Here is a 17,378-nt window from a genome sequence, read left to right as displayed (position 1 = left end):
TAATAAAGATGACATTTGAACAGGTGAAACTTATATTATCATATTTGAATATTTAAAAGTGTAAAAAATGTAATTGCTGGATAGGTTAGTATTACTCCTCTAAACCTCGCTTTGGGTGTGAAATGTACTTTTATCATAGTGCTTGGTGCATACATATTGCATATATTTTAACGTAACGGCGAACAGAATTATTAAAGTTACAGTTAAAGGTTATGTAGGGCCATGGTTTAATGCACTTCCTTTGGAGACATCTATGATAGTAACACTCCAAAAATATTAGGAGGTATCTGGTGGCGTTCTCCACATTCTCCAGCATTTGCATCCAAACTGCAGCTGGCTATTAACTTCTTCTAAGTGGAGATTGTTTTGCATTTCTCCACTTTCAGTAGTAAGCACAAGATCTTTCAGCTAAACTTCACAACAAGTTCAGCTTTTCCATCGGTCTTCTCCTTCACGTGGCAACCTCCGGCCCATTTCTTGACTTTCAGCCTCAGTACGCCTCCGAAAAGCTACGAGGCTTAACGGCAGTCAAAGCTGTCATTCTTAAACTCCGGGGCACGAATGACAAAACCCACACCGCCCTCCCCGTGCTTTTTAGCTGCTCCGCTGGCCGCAACCGGACCACATGACTCAGAATCTCCATAATGCTCTTGAGCCACTGATAGCCAGCAGTGGCTCCACTCCATAATACCAAAAAGCCAAAGGAGTTTAACGGATGTGTTGCTGCGATTATTCGGCCAAGTATCCTTATCCCACGTTTAGATTAGCTGCTAATGACGGAGGGAAAAGCTGCGTTGCAAGAAACACAAGGCCACGTAACCTGAGAACAAGGGCCACTGCTGTGTAAAGAAACTGCTCGAACAACAGCATGACATTGTACTCATTAGGCGTAATGTAACTTGTGTCACAGTGCCAATGAAAGTACACATGCAGCAAAAATAAAAGTAGTCAATGAGAAGAAAAAAAAATGTTAATGAAATGCACACATGATGGAAAACTGTAAATGCATTTAAATACCTGATTAAAAAACTTTAAATGAAACTAAACAGCCATTGATACCTAAGGATTTGTAGTTAAATTGCTATACAACCACCTGTGCTGTGTCTGTGATGGGAATTTCTTTATTTGAGCTCTTGCATTCAAAATTAAGGTGTACATTACTTCACAGCAACTTCATCAACCCGCTTTCATGAGCAGTCAGAAACCCGTTAACAAATTAAGTTAAACATCAGTGGAAAAATGACAACAAAGCGCATTAAAAGCTTTATGCAACCACGAAAAAAAACAAAAAAAACAAACACCAACTAGAAAACAGGTAACATCACAGTGTGGTCCTGTGGAGTGCTGTTCCATTATGTGTTTTATGTCTTTATTTACTCCCCCTCCCGCTGATGTGCACCCCTCTTCTTCTTACAGCAGATACATCACCAGTAATGGACATCAAGTGCTTCTTTTTTGTATCTCTCTTCTGGACATACATTAGAGACAGAAAACCCATTTCTCAATCCATAAATAGAGCGCATGCAGGCGCGCGCACACACAGACACGCGCACACACTCGTATTGCATTCAACCACTCACTCCCGTGACAGCAGGATACGGTGAACAACCTGAAGATTGTTAACGAGTTAAAAAGGAAGGAGAGGCCAGTGCTGCCTGTGGATTAAGAGCGTACTGTGCAACACGAGCGACCACGTGATTACAAGTTCAAAGACTTACATGATTTACTTATTTCTGTTTTATGGAAATCCCTAATGTTAAAGTTTACAAAATAAAGCAGAATGTAAATGTGGTGTAACTGTGGATTTTTCTCCAGGTATCCCAACAAAATTAACTAGAAAGATATAAAAGCTATCACCTTTCCAAAGTCCTTTTAGTGCAATAAAAAAAAATATTGCAATTGAAAGATCTGAACAAGTCCTCTTAATACTGTTTGATATCACAGCCTGTTGAAAACAGTGGAGCAGGCTGCACTTAAGTTCTTCAGATTTGGTCAAATTTCAGGCACAAGGCAGTGAGATGATAAAGTTACTCCCAAAAATCAATACTCCATTCCAGGCAGGCGCAGCCTCTTCAGCTCAGTTTGTCCTGAATGTTCATCAGACTCGTGTTTGATTTGGCTCTCCTGGCTGTGAAGAGAAAACGGACATTACTTTGCAGAAAGAATCAGAAGCACTGGCTACTTCAGCTCTAAGCTGTGCTGCAACTGCTATTCATGGAAGTCGCTTACAATATTTGTGCATCGGTCATTGTCACAGAAGTAGACAGGGGTGTACTAGGAAGTGAGAGCGAGCTATGTTGATCTTAAAATAAGAGTTTTCTGTGTCAGTTAAATTGGCTCTTTTACACTGGCTAAATCACCATGGTAACTTTTGCTGAGCCTATATCCTGGTCAGGAGCGGGTTAGCTCCAAATTTCAGTTTAAAATCAGCTGGAAGCATCACGTTTTAAATTATTCTTTTTGTTACTATTGCTGTTTGAAGTGCAAAGGTAGATTCTCTGCAAGAGGAATATGGTGATATTTATATGTGCAGGTTTTTAATCCGACCTGACTGAAACCACTAAAACCACCAAATAAAGCACAAACTGTATGTTGCATTTTAACACAAATGTTCACATATTAATTTGGTGATACAAAAAAAATAATACTAATCTATAAATGTTGTGACACATGGTTCTAATCTGCTGTTTACACTACTGAAACTGCAGCTACTAGAACACAGGAAACACACCAAAAATATCTGATCAATGAATACAATTAATTTCATGTTTATATGCCCTCAAACTAAAGCAATTTTTACATGCATTCGATTAGGGAGGCGTATTCAGTTCAAAAAGAACAGCAGTACAAGAACAGCAAACTAACTAACATGAATTAAAATGTTTATTTTACAGCTCGTTGTGATAAATCCTAAGATTCACTACTTTATGTAGCATTAGCCTCATATTATTTGCAGTGGTGTTACATTTCACTCATATTTTACATTTAGAAATTTTTAATCACCATTTTACCACCCTCTGATATAAGTAGGTGGAAAAAGAATCATGTGATCCATGAAATGCTTCTTTTTTGTGAGTGTGCATAAAGCCTGAAGCAGAGAAAGTTTATAACCAGCATTGTTATACCTGTTATCTCTACCTGGTGGTTTTAGATTTTGTCAAGCAAGCTAAAAGAAAGAAAGCCTGACTGTGATGAATCTTGTTCACAGTATATCCCAGAAATGGTCAGCTTTTTTCCACTTTTCCCTATTAGGTTTGTTTATACAAGTGTTCACCAAAGATCTCAGGTTCAAAACTTGTCATGGAGCAGGAGCTGTGTTTGAGAGACAATGCCATGCACACAAACAGCACTGATAAAAAAAAAAATTGTAATATAGTGTCTAACAGGTCAACTGTTAAGGACATAATTTGCAAAAATGTTACCCAAGCACTAAAATAATTTCACACTGCAGAGATTTAATTCTGAGTATTAGGAAACGGTATTAAACACAAAAAATGCTTTGATTTAAGATTAGTGGCTTAGGTTCGTTAATGACAGGAGGCAATTGTGATGTAGATGAGTCAGTATTATAAAATGTGGAGTAGATCCAACAATCTGAGGATGACTGGAACGACACTTTCCTATTCAACCCGATGATCAGGCAATCTTCAGTTACCGGCTAGAGAACCAACTACTGATCCTGTGATCTACACAAACCTCGTTTGGAGTTAGGAAAGTCAAGAGTGAGGAATTTTGTCACCTCCCCCACTTATTTTAATCTTCATGCTGATGAGCTTTTGAAGAAGTTGCAAGCCTGTAAAACTGGGTGCATGATTTATAGTAGTGAACTCTATTATGTATGCAGATGATTGTGTGGTCTTTAGTCCTATTAGTGGTGGTCTCAAGCAGCTCATGGTGTGGAACATGTGAGGTACAAAGTCTCCAAGGAGGACAAAAATGTGAGATTTCATAAATTTAAATTGAATTTAAATTTTTATTACAACTCAAATGACAGATGACGAAAATATTTATAGGTAATAACTAATGATGTATTTAAATGCATCCTACTCTTCAGGTTTAGGAGTGAAACACTCTGCAAACTTCGCTCTATGTGCAGACGTGTGGACAAACTACAAGAAAGCAAGTTTATACAAACTTCATGTTGCTTATAAGGCAATGAGAGACTGAGATTATTACTTAAGAGACCAAGGCGGTGTTGCATAAAATTAAGTTTTTGTAGCTGCAAGAGTCTGTTCATTTAAATCTGCATTAAATGAAACCTAATCTATATCAGTACTTCTAAGAATGAGATCAGTGGGGGCTTAATGTTTCCACCTTACCAGTATCTGCTGTGAAGAGACTGGTTTCTCTGTGGGAAAGTTTTTTTGGTTTTACTTTTACTTTATCTTTATTTTATTCATTGTGTTTTATCTGTTTCTCTTGTTTTTATTGCGCATGAGTCTGGAATAAAAACCAATTGTTTCATATCAAGAATCTGCGATATGTATGATTATTTAATTAAAATAATAAAAAAAGATAAAGGCAATTTTACTTATTTATCAATCTAACTTAAGCAAGCTGCTATTATTGAGCACAGGATAATTCTTGCATCTCATCATCTTTTAAATTTACCCCTTTGTTTTTATGTTATTCTTCTTCTACAGATCCATCCCACAGCCACTGCCTTAAATATGTTTGAGTCTTGAGAAATTCCCTTAAACACTTCAAGGCTACCAGAATCCGCCCTTCCACACAAAAAAAAGAAATCCTCAAACATTGTGTATGATCTAGAGCCAAACCCCCAGTATCAGAGATAGTGAAGTCTTTCCCCTCTACAAAGACCCCAAGCCCTCCCTAAAAAAATCTCTGTGTTTGACAATGGGCGAATTAAGCTGGTTACTCACGGTGTATGAGCTTGCGTTTCTTTTGTTCAGAGTGAAGGAAGCTGCTCAAGTAGAAGATGATGGGCAGAAAGAGCATGAAGCTGGACACAGCGATGACGGGCACATTCTCTTCCCGGGGGAAGGAACAATTGAAATTCTTACTCCACAGTCTGCGGGTCATATTCATCTGAAACAGGGCAATAACAATATTCAGCTGACTACAGCAACAGAATAACATTACTATGAATTCAACCCTCTTAGGTTTCCAGTTCTGTATGCCATTCATCCGCGTTCATCTGCCAAAAATTAGGTTGAAAGCTTCTGAAACAAAAACTAATTTAGGGCTCTGCGTCCAAAGTCGAAAATGAATCTTCAACATTGACATGTAACATATCGTTTGGTAAGACTTTTGGGAAGTGACACAAAAAAGTTCTTGGTAACACTTTCATTTTGTCACCAGCTAAAGGTGAAGTGAGAGTTTTTGGGCTAACACTCTATTGATGTCTACAGATTCCTCTAGAGGGTGCAGCTTTCTCTTTTCCCATTTTGAAAAGGTCTGCTTATCTCCGTTCCCAGCATACATACCGCATCCTCTATGTCAATACACAGAGTACTGTTTTTTTCCATTTGGCTGTACAGCACATTCAGTGTCCCATAGGCGCTCTTGCAGTTTTTGCACAGCTCTGTGTGGTTCCCCTAAAGAAAAGTGCAACAGTCTAACGTCAGAACATGAACTCAGTGGAGACAGACAGACATCGTCGCCCAGTTCACTAAATACCTGTTGATACTTCTCAAAGCAGGTGAGAGTTTGATTGAGAGTAGACATGAAGTACAGTGTGTCATTGGTCAGGCTCTCCAAGTCTCCAGTGACACATTCTGCAAATCAGGGAATAGAAACAGAAACATTAGATGCATTATAGTAACATCAGCTATTTTCCTCCACTTGGAACCAAGTTTTTGTTAGTTTGCAGTCAACGTCTGACGCAAAATGTCAGAAAAACACGATTCAGACAAAACAATAAATAAATATATTAATCCAACAGTACCTGCATCTTGTTTGTAGAGACTTGCTGCTTTTCTTTTGTTTTTGCTGAAGTTGTTTAAGTTTGTTTAAGTGTCTTTTTAGAAAAGGAAAGAGGAAACACTTCATAGCTGATGGCTAAGGTGCCGTGCCAAACCAAATACAGGAACTCGTGTGCAGACTTTGTGTGCAGACTTCAGCTAAAGGTAGAGTGTCTTGTTTTTCTCCACTCATTGTTGCCTGCACAATTTAACACAAAGCAAGACTTTCTGATTTAATTTTTTCAGTTAAATATATTTTGGTGCTTTGGTGTTGAATTGTCTTTTGAAGATACTTAAGGTTGTCATAACGCAGAATTTATGATACGTTTTCCATGAAGTTTTAATAGAGGAAATAACTACCAGTTCCACTGAGAATGTTCATTGGTCAGATCCTTGGATGAGCTAACATGCCTTTGCATTGAGCCAGTAGAAGAAATTAATGTTAAAGTCTACCGTGCAAGTAAGTAAGTTGTATTTATTTAGCATCTTTCTAGATAAGGATTACAAAGTGCTTCATAACAACACTCAACAAATAAATACAACTATTAAAACACAGCAATAATATCCACTAGTGTGTCTATACAAATAAGTCTTGAGCTGCTCTTGAAAAGTTTCTTTAAGAGTCCACAGATCACAAGTGTAATGTTAGTGCAGTTTCCTTTAGTTTTCAGACTGGTATTTGTCAGAACACTGCACGTTATAAATGGGTGTAAGAGTTTGGTAATGTAAGCAGGCATTTATTCATGCAGAGCTCTAAAAGTGATCACCAAGATCACAAACTGACGTCAGCAGAAATACACAAAATGTGTGTCACACGAGACTACTTAGAGGATCTACAAGTAGCCTCGCAACTATATTTTGTAAGCAACCCAAATAACTGTCTGATTATATCTGATTATATCATGTAGTCACAACCAAACATGGCTCTAAAAACTAAAAAGAAAATCACATGATTCTCAGCTCTACATATCTGCTGTTTACTTTCACTAAAGCATCCACAAAGCAAACACACTTTTAGGCCAGATGTAATCCTCTGTGTGCGTTAGAAGTTCACAGAAATGCAGAGATCCTGTGTTTTATACTTCTGAAGAAGACTTACGGGCACAGTTGGAGTCTTCCCACAGACTTTCCAGATTGCTGTACAGCTGGTAAACCAGCATCAGCCGATCACTGCGCAGAAGGCTGTCCCTGCAGGTCACATTCCCAGGACCCATCTGAGGAGACAGGGGCATTTGAAAAGGACCTCACGAGTTACCTTCTGCCTGCACAGGTACTGCATGTGCATTTCCATTCCATCTCAACAGGTCAGCAAAAGATGTTGCGAGGATTAAGCTTGTTTCCTCAAATGTGTCACCAGCAAACACTCATCACATCACAAGACTGGTGTCTGACGACAGATGCGCGTGAGGAGGCCTGTCTTCACACAAACACTGGAGACATTTTTCCATAGCAAAGAAAAACACAGAAAATGGCTTTAGCCCATACCTGATCTGACGAGATGTTTTTGTAGATTTCCACGACGCTGCCATAAGTAGAGTAACAGCTCTGGCATACTTTGACGGGTCGAGCAGCGGGCACCAAGCAGTTCACATAGGCCACATACCGCTGACCGAATATGTGGAGCAGGTCGCTGCAGTAGTCGCTGACCTCCAGGTCCTCTGGGAAGGAAGACAGCAGACTGAACGAGAAACCAGTGTCCACGGCGGGCACGGGAGAACTGACCGCAGCGGTGCTTAAAGACGGGACTGCTTCCAGTTTGTCCGCTGACTCTGAGGCGCTAAGATGTACCACGTCTCCACACTTGAGAGAGGGAACATCTATCGCTACGAAAACAAAAAACAAGTAGAGATTATACGGCAACATGGCTGAAAAACACAGCTGATTTATCTCTGGCTGGCTTTCACTCTGGAGATCCTATGACTTCCTCGTTAATCATGTGACTGTGAAATCTCGCGAGAGCACGTCGCAGTCTGTGGGATGTACAGTACTTCAGAGCACACAAGAGTACTGTACATACCGTTTGATGCTATGCTGCAGTCTGGGTTTTTTTTAGACCTATACCCTATATATAATACTGAAGTTACATATCTTCTTAAAGCTCAGTTCTTCCACGAGGCTGTCATTTCACGCATGCTCACTTCTTGTCTGCTTGCGGTAAGCTTTCAGTAAACCCCTAGAAGTGTATGCAAATGTTTTCAAGTCGAACTTAAAGCAAGGAAAAGTAATATCTGAACTAGTTTCATTAGTAAATTCCTGATTAAAAAAGACTTTAAGTGCGTATAAAATAACAACAATCATTGTAGAAGAAAATGGTTAGTTTATTACAAGATGTATCCTCAGAGGTGCATACTGCATGCAGTCAGCACATAATGAGTTGTAATGTAGGACAGGACTGTCTTCAGGGGCCCTGGAGATAGGAGGGGCTTAATCTAAATGACTTCTCAATGGGGCCCCTCCTCTACGTCATATAAGATGCTCGTATTTGCATCTTTAAGGTAAAGTAGGCATTTTACAAGACTTCCATGACATTTTCAAGCCATTTTTTTTATGAAAGAAAGCCAAATTTTTTTCATCCACTATATATATATTTTTTTTTTCTGAACTGTATTGTACCTCTGTAAATATGTACTGGGTAATTTTGCCCTCCAATGGTTAAAATAGACACCTTTTCTGAAAGGCTTTTGAAAACTGTAAAAATGTTACTTGTACTCCCTGACCTTGTTCCCTATCATTTCTGAAAAGTGCCCATGAACCTATTGACATCATCTATGCATTAATTTTTTTTCATAAAATTAGTTACAGGGCAGTAAGTAAGCATATATTTTAAATTGTGTTTAGTGGGAATGTGAGATACTGTGTTTGCTTTGGTACAATGAGGCTCAAGGGTCTAGCAAATTGCCTATCACAGAGTTCTTACATCTGTTATTGAGTATAAACTTTTTTTGTAAATCTACAAATAGATTAAGAATTAAAGGGACCCGCTTTGAAATAAGTGGGTCCACTTACTTAGAAGCAAGGTTTACTGGAAAAGTGATCTGGTTTATCCCATGACTGTACACTGGAATTCTTTAAGTCAACTTCCCCATACATCATGGACACCATTACAGTTTTGTTTTGTTTTTTTCGCAAAATGAAAAGAGCTGGCATTTCCACTGCACTCTAACCTGGGTTGCTCTCGACGCTTTGAGTAATGGGGAGGTGTGAGTGAGCGTCCCTGCTGGAAAGAGATAGCCCGTCCTCATGGTCTCCTCATTATTTACGGGGTTTTTGACACCATACAATTTTGCAATGTGCGCTTGGCGCGAGGCAAATAATCACGGAGTCAAGGTAAACGATCTGGGCTCCAGTCCTGATTGTGATAATTGTCAAAAACCCCCTCGAATCAAGCAAGCGCAGTCAATGGTCGTTAATGTGAAATTAGTGGCTCTTGATAACTTGCAGGCCGCATCAATTCCGCAGTCATCAGAGCCTAATGAAAATAAGGGGGGAGAGAATGCAAGCGGCATTAGCGGCCTATTCTAATGCCTGCGCACAACTCCGCTGATAAATATGGATTCTGGCCCCTGATGCTCCTCTAACTGCACATGGCACCGGCAGCTCATTAACTCTTCTTCTCCTGACCGGAGTTCACCTAATTGTTCAGATGTTCCCCATTCCTTTATTATTTTCTAGTGCAGCTCTCAGAAAGAAGTGATTACAACTTAAACTCTGATCCTGCTTATTTGTAGACCTCATCTTTTAGCATTTTTTCCTCACAAATAACTTAAAAAAATGTATATATTCATCATATCTTTATTGTTGTTGGTCACTAAAACGCTCTAAAATGAATGAGCTATAGGTGTTCTTGTCACATTGGTCACATTAGTCACATTAGTCTCCAAGCTTGGATGTCTTTTCTTTGGATGCTAATCAACAGAGTGGCCTACCAAGTAAAACAGGCATATCATCACTGTTTCAGATGACCGTTACTGTCAGATGGGGGAAGAAATGCCTTCATTAGCATGTAATAGAGCAACCGAGTGGACAAAAATTACTAATTAGGTCCATAAATTAGATGGCGATGAGAATGATGAGAGCCCCTCGGGAGGGATAGCAAGACTCAGTCTAAAGAAGCTCCTTGCTGGAGAGCAGTATAGTCAACAAGAAGCTATGACCAAACAGTGAGATATAAACCCATATCTTATATCTATATATAGACTTTCAATATATGTTATGTATAAACACATATAGAGTACATGTGACTATCCAATGGACATTCTGGGTACCAGGGGCCCATGCACATTAGGAGCTTACCAAAAAGACAAAAAAAGAAAGGAAAAAAACCCTTGAAATGTTAAAACCATATATTGGCAAATCATAGACATATATTTAATCTAATCAAAACCTTATAATGTATATAAATATAATAACTGAGTAAGTAATGTTCATTCTGCTTTCATTAAAATGAGGCTTCCTGCATGTCACAACCACAGACTGAGTGTTAGTATCCAGGTAATATTTCTGCTTTACTTGCATTTATTTTTAACATAAAGAAAAAATGTGTTTATTCCTTTTTCTAAGTGGACACATCCTAGATAGTATGCTTTTTTCTCTCTGAGCTCTATACTGTGAACAAGTGCAACTGAAAGAGGTAATGGCAAGTGATGCTGAAAGGAGGAAAAAGAGGAGATCGTCAGGGAGACGCACAGAGTGACAGAGAGAATGAGAGAGGAAGCAGACAGTGTGTGTGTGTGTGTGTGTGTGTGTGTGTGTGTGTGTGTGTGTGTGTGTGTGTGTGTGTGTGTGTGTGTGTGTGTCATCCTAACGTGAAAATGTTCTGGCTGCTTCATTAGTCATTTGATGACAGATACGTTAAAATTTCCAGTGATGCTGCTTTGTGATGGTTCTATTTTTCCAGTAAGACACGGAGCTATTTTGTGTACAAGTATCTGTATATTTCTATATGATACGTCAAATTACTGAAGAAAGAAAAAAATCTTGATTGTCTTAACAACTTGAGAAGAGCCCACCACACATTTTTAAAGGGGGCTGTAACTAGATGCATATATAGTGGTGTGAAAGAGTATTTGCCACCTTCCTGATTTCTTTCTTTTTTTTTGTTTTTTTTGTATGTTTGTCACACTTAAAGATTTGATTAAAAAAATGTAAATATGAGACAAAGGTAATTGCCCCTTAAAAATACTAACTGGTTGGGCCACCCTTAGCTGCAACAACTGCAATAAATCAATTGCGATAACTGGCAATGAATCTTTTACAGCATATGCTGAGGAATTTTGGCCCACTCATCTTTGCAGAATTGTTATAATTCAGCCACATTGGAGGGTTTTCAATCATGAAACCCCTTTTTAAGGTCATGCCGCAGCATCTGCATTGGATTCAGGTCAGGACTCCAAAGTCTTCATTTTATTTTAAGCCATTCAGAGGTGGACATGCTGGTGTGTTTTGGATCATTGTCCTGCTGCAGAACCTGAGTGTGCTTCAACTTGAAGTCATAAGCAGATGGCTGGATATTCTTCTTCAGGATGCTTTAGTAGACTGCAGAATTCATGGTTCAATTTACCGCACCAAGTCTTCCAGGTCCTGAGGCAATAACACAGCCCCAGACCATCACACTACCACCACCATATTTACTGTTGGTACAGTGTTCCTTTTCTGAAATGATGTGTTACTTTTACGCCAAATGTAACAGGACACACACCTTCCAAAAAGTTCAACTTTTGTCTTGTCAGTCCACAGAGTATCTTCCGAAAAGTCTTAGAGATCATGATGTTCAAGATGTTTTCTGGCAAAACCGAGATGAGACTTCATGTTCATTTTGCTCAGCAGTGGTGTTCATCTTGGAACTCTGCCACTCGTGCGCAGTGAAGGCATGAACACTGACCTTAACTGAGGCAAGTGAAGCCTTCAGTTCTTTGAATATTATTCTCTGGGTTTTTTGCGATCTCTTGGATGAGTCGTCGCTGTGCTCTTAGGGCAATTTTGGTCAACCGGCCAGTCCTGGGAGGATTCACCACTGTTCCATGTTTTCATTTGTGGATAATGACTCTCACTGTGGTTTGCTGGAATCCCACCTCTTTAGAAAATGCTTTATAACCTTTTCGAGATCACAGTTACTCCGTTTCTTATTTCTCCCTGAATTTCCTTGGATGTCAGCATGACATCTGGTTTTTGAGGATCTTTTGGTCTACTCCACTTTGTCAGGCAGGCCCTATTTAAGTGATTTTATGACTGAGAACAGTGTGGCAGTAATCAGGCCTGGGTGTGGCTAGAGAAATTGAACTCAGCTTTCCAAAGATGTGATACACCACAGTGAATTTATGTTATAACAAGGGACCATGCGCTTTTTCACACAGGGCCATGCAGGTTTGAATTATTTTCCACTTAATAATAAGCACCTTCATTTAGAAACTGCATTTTCTGTTTACTTGTGTTATCTTTGTCGAATATTAACCTTTATTTGATGACCTAAACCATTTAAGTGTGACAAATATACAAAAAAAAAGAAATCAGGAAGGGGGCAAATACTCTTTCACACCACTGTAACTATTAATTTGCTAAAGAACAGTTACCAGTAAGTATTCAGCAGTAGTCATTATGCATTAACTTACCCCTGTTACTACTGGGACATGCTGTTGTGGCAGATCAAGTGGAATAAATTTCAACCCCTTTATGTACAGCTGGATAGATAATCCCTTGTGCTTGGGGCCCCTCTACTCAGTAAATATAATAAATTAGCTTCACTTTAAAAATATGCTAACTCATTTACTCAAAAAAAGAAGTCCAACAACCTTAAGATGGGTAGATAGAAGAGCTTTTTATTCAGACTGTGTGCCACCTTAAGCATGACTTAATTCTGTGTTGAATGCACTCATGTATTTTTAACATTTTGTGTCATGAGACAAACAGCAGATTTAATTTACATTTGAACGACAAACCTGAGTGAGGTCAAAAACTATTACTGATGCTTTGTCATGTCGTTTCCTAATTGTTTGCTAAGCCTTTATATTATAATTGGCCATGCAAACACCTGAAACCATAATGCACGGGCTGAACACAAAATAACTGAAGTTATTGGCTGGTGCCGATCTGTTCCATCAAGTATTTAAAAAGTACAGAAAGCTCAGTTTAAGTGAGTAAACTTCAAGTATTAAACTATGCAGCTTGTGTGCATTTAGACATGATTTGTATATAAAAACTCAGTTTCCATCTTCAGACTTTGTCAAAAATCATTTCCTTAAATCAAAAGTGTTGTTACTGGGAAACTGTTACTAGTACGAAATGTTTAGCATAAGCTTACATTTTATTAACTTCATGGAAGTTTTCAAATGCCGTATAAAACAATCAAGAAGGGGAATACAATGAAAACAGGCTTCTCAGTCACTTCATAGTGACAGCTGTAGGCTGAGAGGCCAAAAAAATTAATTTGAATGCTGGTGCAGATTACTGCCCTGTTAGCTGAGTGTGATATGATCTTGGGAAACTGGACAATCTCAAAGGGGTTAACTCAAACCAGTTCAGCCTTAAACTTGGCTCTTGGCGTGGGGAGAGAAAATAGCTGTAAAGTTATGCAGAAGTTATTCTTCATCCCTCGGGCCGTCCCTAATCCGCCAAAAACCTCATTCTTTCATCGGAGAACTGTGCCTCCTTTCTTGTCCCCCCTTCTCTATACAACATAAAGTCAGACTGCATTTAATGGTTATGTCGGGATGGGAGAGGGGCTTTCTTCTTGCCCCTTTCTCCAGAATATTGCCCTTTTCGTCGTGTGAGTCTCCCAACCCGCAGGGACCCCTATATTCTTTCCTTCGCGTCTGACTCGAATCACAAACTAACCCTGATTTTCACCACTTTGCTGGGAATTGCGGGGAGTGATAATAGAGATTTCGCTTTCATTTTACACGCTTGACTTGGTTTTTGTTGCTTTTCTCCTCTCCCGTGATTTTCCCCTTTTCCAGGGATTAGCCCTGACTTCGCCCGCGCACTGGCCGACGAAGAGCCCCAGAGCCCCGGGATGACAATTGATGCAGATCAAGGCAGGCTTATTCTGTGTCTTTGAAAGGGACTGATCTGAGCCGAGTTTAAATGAAGGAGTTATAATGGAAAAAAGCAGACGTGCTTGAGTTTGCATCGTACACAATTATCTCATATTTTCTGTTAAATGACTTTTTGTGTTGTTGACCCCCCAAAAAATCTAGGCTAATAGAAGCAGATCTATTAGCACCACTAAACCTGACGATGATGATGATGGGGATACAATAATAAATGTGACCAGGTTTTTATGTTTAACAGAGAACAATGTCATGGTCGTCCAAGTTGCTGTCCTACCTGCTCCATCTTTCTCACCCGTGTCTGTGTGAGTGTTGTGGGCATGAAAGTTGATTAACAGTTGCTTTCATTCGTGGGCGTGGCCTTTGGAGACCTCGGACAGACACACCTGTCACTCATCTACAATCAAGCGCACTATTTAAGCCTGGCTTTCACCACTGCTCCTTACCAGGTCATTGAACTACTCAGAAGGATCGGTTGGAAAGCGTCAACTCATCCACACCATTTGGGAAACTCACTCTTGAATAGAAGGATAGCAGCAAGCGTAAAAAGGAAGATTTACAAGATGGTACTGAGATGTTATGGTGTATGGTCTGGAGACTGTGGCACTGATGCTAATTGGGAGTGACCAGAATGGGCAAGATTAGACATTAGTATGTCAGAGGGATAGCTCAGGTGGAGTGCTTTGGAGATAAAGGAGGGTGCAGATGGTTTGGAGGCCACAGGAGGCGTAGTGGATATGTTGGACAAAGGATTTTGAAGATGGAGCTGCCAGAGAGGAGGAAAAGAGGAAGAACACAGAGGAGGTTCATGGATGTAGTGAAGGAAGATATGCAGAGAGGTTGGTGTGACAGAAGAGGATGCTAGGAATAGGAAGAGATGAGGGAAGATGAGCGGATGTGACCACACCTAAACGGAGGAACCAAAAAAAAAGACGGACAAAAACAAAAGTTGCTATAGTTATTGAGTGGTATGTTGTTACATTGCTCTGCTGTAATAACAATGTAATAATGAAGATTTTGGCAACTCCATTGATGGACTTTGAAGATTAAGTAAGTAATTCTAGATAAATTTGATTACGGCTCTTCTCAGAGGGTCAGCAGAAAATAAAGGATATAAGGTATGTTGACCTTAATAAAGCTGCAAATACGAGGAAATCTTTAGTGCTGTTGTTTTTTTATGTTACATAGGAAAATCAGTGATTTAAAAGTTATATCTGCAATGACAGCATACAATTCTGTTTCCAATCTCAAAGGAGCAAACAGAAATAAATCAGGGGGAAGAGGTGGTTAGATCAAACTAGAGCAAGCAAATAACTTTGTCACATTCTTATCGAGTAAAATGTATTTATAAACCACATTTAAACATAGCGTTTACTGACAAACCTGCTATAACATGTATACCTAACAGACACACACATTATTATATATATATAAATAGAAAAATTAGAAGTGTACACATAAAACATAGATTAAGAGACCTTCTCCAGCAAGCAGACACACACTGACAACACAGTTATAAATGTAACAGCAAATGGGAGATGTGGGACAGAAAACCCAGAGAATAAATGTGGGTTTAGAGCAAGACTGTGAGGGACCAAGCAGCCAAGTCATAGAGGACACAGGAAAAAAATATCTTCAAAATGGGTTTTCTTTATTTTAACCCTCAAAAAAAAGTTCAAAAAGACAAAATTCAAAAATATAATTAGCGGGCACACAAAAGAGATCAACTAAATATAACTCTACAAAAAGTAATTTCCAGAAACTTAAAACAACAAAGTGGACACAACTCACAAACTAACCCAATTACAAAGACACAAGAGGTTAGCTTTTATAGTGGTTTGGCCAAACCATTTAGACACAGTAGGGAGAAACGAAAGCAAACACTAATACTAACTAAGCACAGAATAACATAAGTAAATCTAAAACACCCCTGTTTCTGATTAACACATGGTTGGTCCTGCTGAGCAGGCAGAAGTCCTCCTCAGTCACCTTTTGCTCAGACAGTAAACACCCACCACCCCAAACCCGGTAACTCAAAGAAAGAGAAACATAATTAATATAAAAGAAAATATTTTTAGAAAAACCACACAATGTTTTATGCTCGCACTTCATAATATCAGTGTTACGTTAAAATGGTTAATGAATTATATTAATGAAGAAACTGCACACCAAACTAATAAGTGAATAAATTTACTTGTTTTATCTATGTGTGGCTGATGCCATCACAAAGACCGAAAAGTGGAGATGGAGTGTTTTTTTATAATGATGATAACTTGGCTAGCATGCTGCAATCATAAAATGTGAGGGTGCAATGCACAGACAATAGACAGTCAAAACAAAACATGGAGATAGCTTCCAGTTCAGAAAAACAAAGCCAGTGTAGAAGTATCATAAACCTTGAATGGTATAAATTTCAGAAAGTTCCAAACCATTCAATTAGAAAGAAGGAGAGCACAGGTTCAATAAAAGAGTAGTAAAACATCTGTAAAATATATCATTTTTGATGTTTACGCCTCATAGTCACATTTGGTTGGTTAATCATAGTGCTAATGATGCGATGAGGGATGAGAACTACTTTATTTATCCCATGTTTGTGAAATTATTTTATGCTTGTATAGATGGTGACAGCTTATGGTATGAAAAGTGTTCTTTATCAGTCCTTGTGCCAATGGAGCTGAGTCAGTGTGAGAAGGTCTGCCGCTGCCTGTCTGGTAAGCGGTTCAGAGGATGGTCAGGATTATTCATAATGGATAACTTTTTGTTCAGTATCCTATCCTCCAGCACAGAACCTCTGTGTTGATTTTCCAGCTCAAGCTGTTGTTGGTGAAGAATCCAAGCTACTTCCCTTCCACAACATTATCGCCCTGTCCCAGGATAGACACAGGTCGGCTGTCCTGCCACTTCTGAAGTCGGTCGCCATCTCTCTGGTCTTATTCACCTTCAGATGCAGATGACCACTCCAAATATGCATCAAACCACTGCAGAATTGTTGCAGTATTTCTGTAGGTGGCGTGACCAAGAGTTGTACTGAAAGTCTGAGGGAAACAGGACTGAAGAAAGCACCGTGCCCTGTGGAGCTTCTGTGCTGCACATCACCAAATCAGAGAGAGCACTGGTAAATGGCCTGTATTTGTATTAGAGATGGACCGATCCGATATTACGTATCGGTATCGGTCCGATACTGACCTAAATTACTGGATCGGATATCGGAGAAAAATAAAAAATGTAATCCGATCCATTAAATATCACGAAAGCACCTCACAAAACTTGCAACACGCCTTAACTCACCTCAGAACGTTAGCACGTCGGAGCAGTGTGCATCACGTGATAGAGCGGCGGTGGCATGCGGGACCTGTCGGTGGTCTGGATAGCATGTGGAGCTTCGCTAGCAACCCGGCATTTCATCTCC

At 39.4% G+C, this 17,378-nt stretch overlaps 1 protein-coding gene across 1 annotated transcript; it reads right to left on the bottom strand.

Moving 5' to 3' along the window:
• Positions 1-1,060: 1,060 nt before the first annotated feature.
• ostm1 (osteoclastogenesis associated transmembrane protein 1) lies at positions 1,061-7,855 on the bottom strand. Its single transcript, XM_080883138.1, has 6 exons — positions 7,410-7,855; positions 7,024-7,138; positions 5,641-5,738; positions 5,448-5,558; positions 4,884-5,049; positions 1,061-2,128 (listed from the first exon to the last, which is right to left on the bottom strand). The coding sequence occupies exons 1-6, from the start codon at positions 7,785-7,787 to the stop codon at positions 2,073-2,075; spliced, it is 924 nt and encodes a 307-aa protein (XP_080739264.1). The 5' UTR covers positions 7,788-7,855; the 3' UTR covers positions 1,061-2,072.
• Positions 7,856-17,378: the final 9,523 nt, after the last annotated feature.

This window comes from Rhamphochromis sp. 'chilingali', assembly GCF_963969265.1.
Source record: "Rhamphochromis sp. 'chilingali' genome assembly, chromosome: 5".
Lineage (NCBI taxonomy): Eukaryota > Metazoa > Chordata > Actinopteri > Cichliformes > Cichlidae > Rhamphochromis > Rhamphochromis sp. 'chilingali'.
The sequence above is the reverse complement of the archived record's forward strand: the minus strand, read 5'-3'. Positions and strand labels throughout refer to the sequence as shown.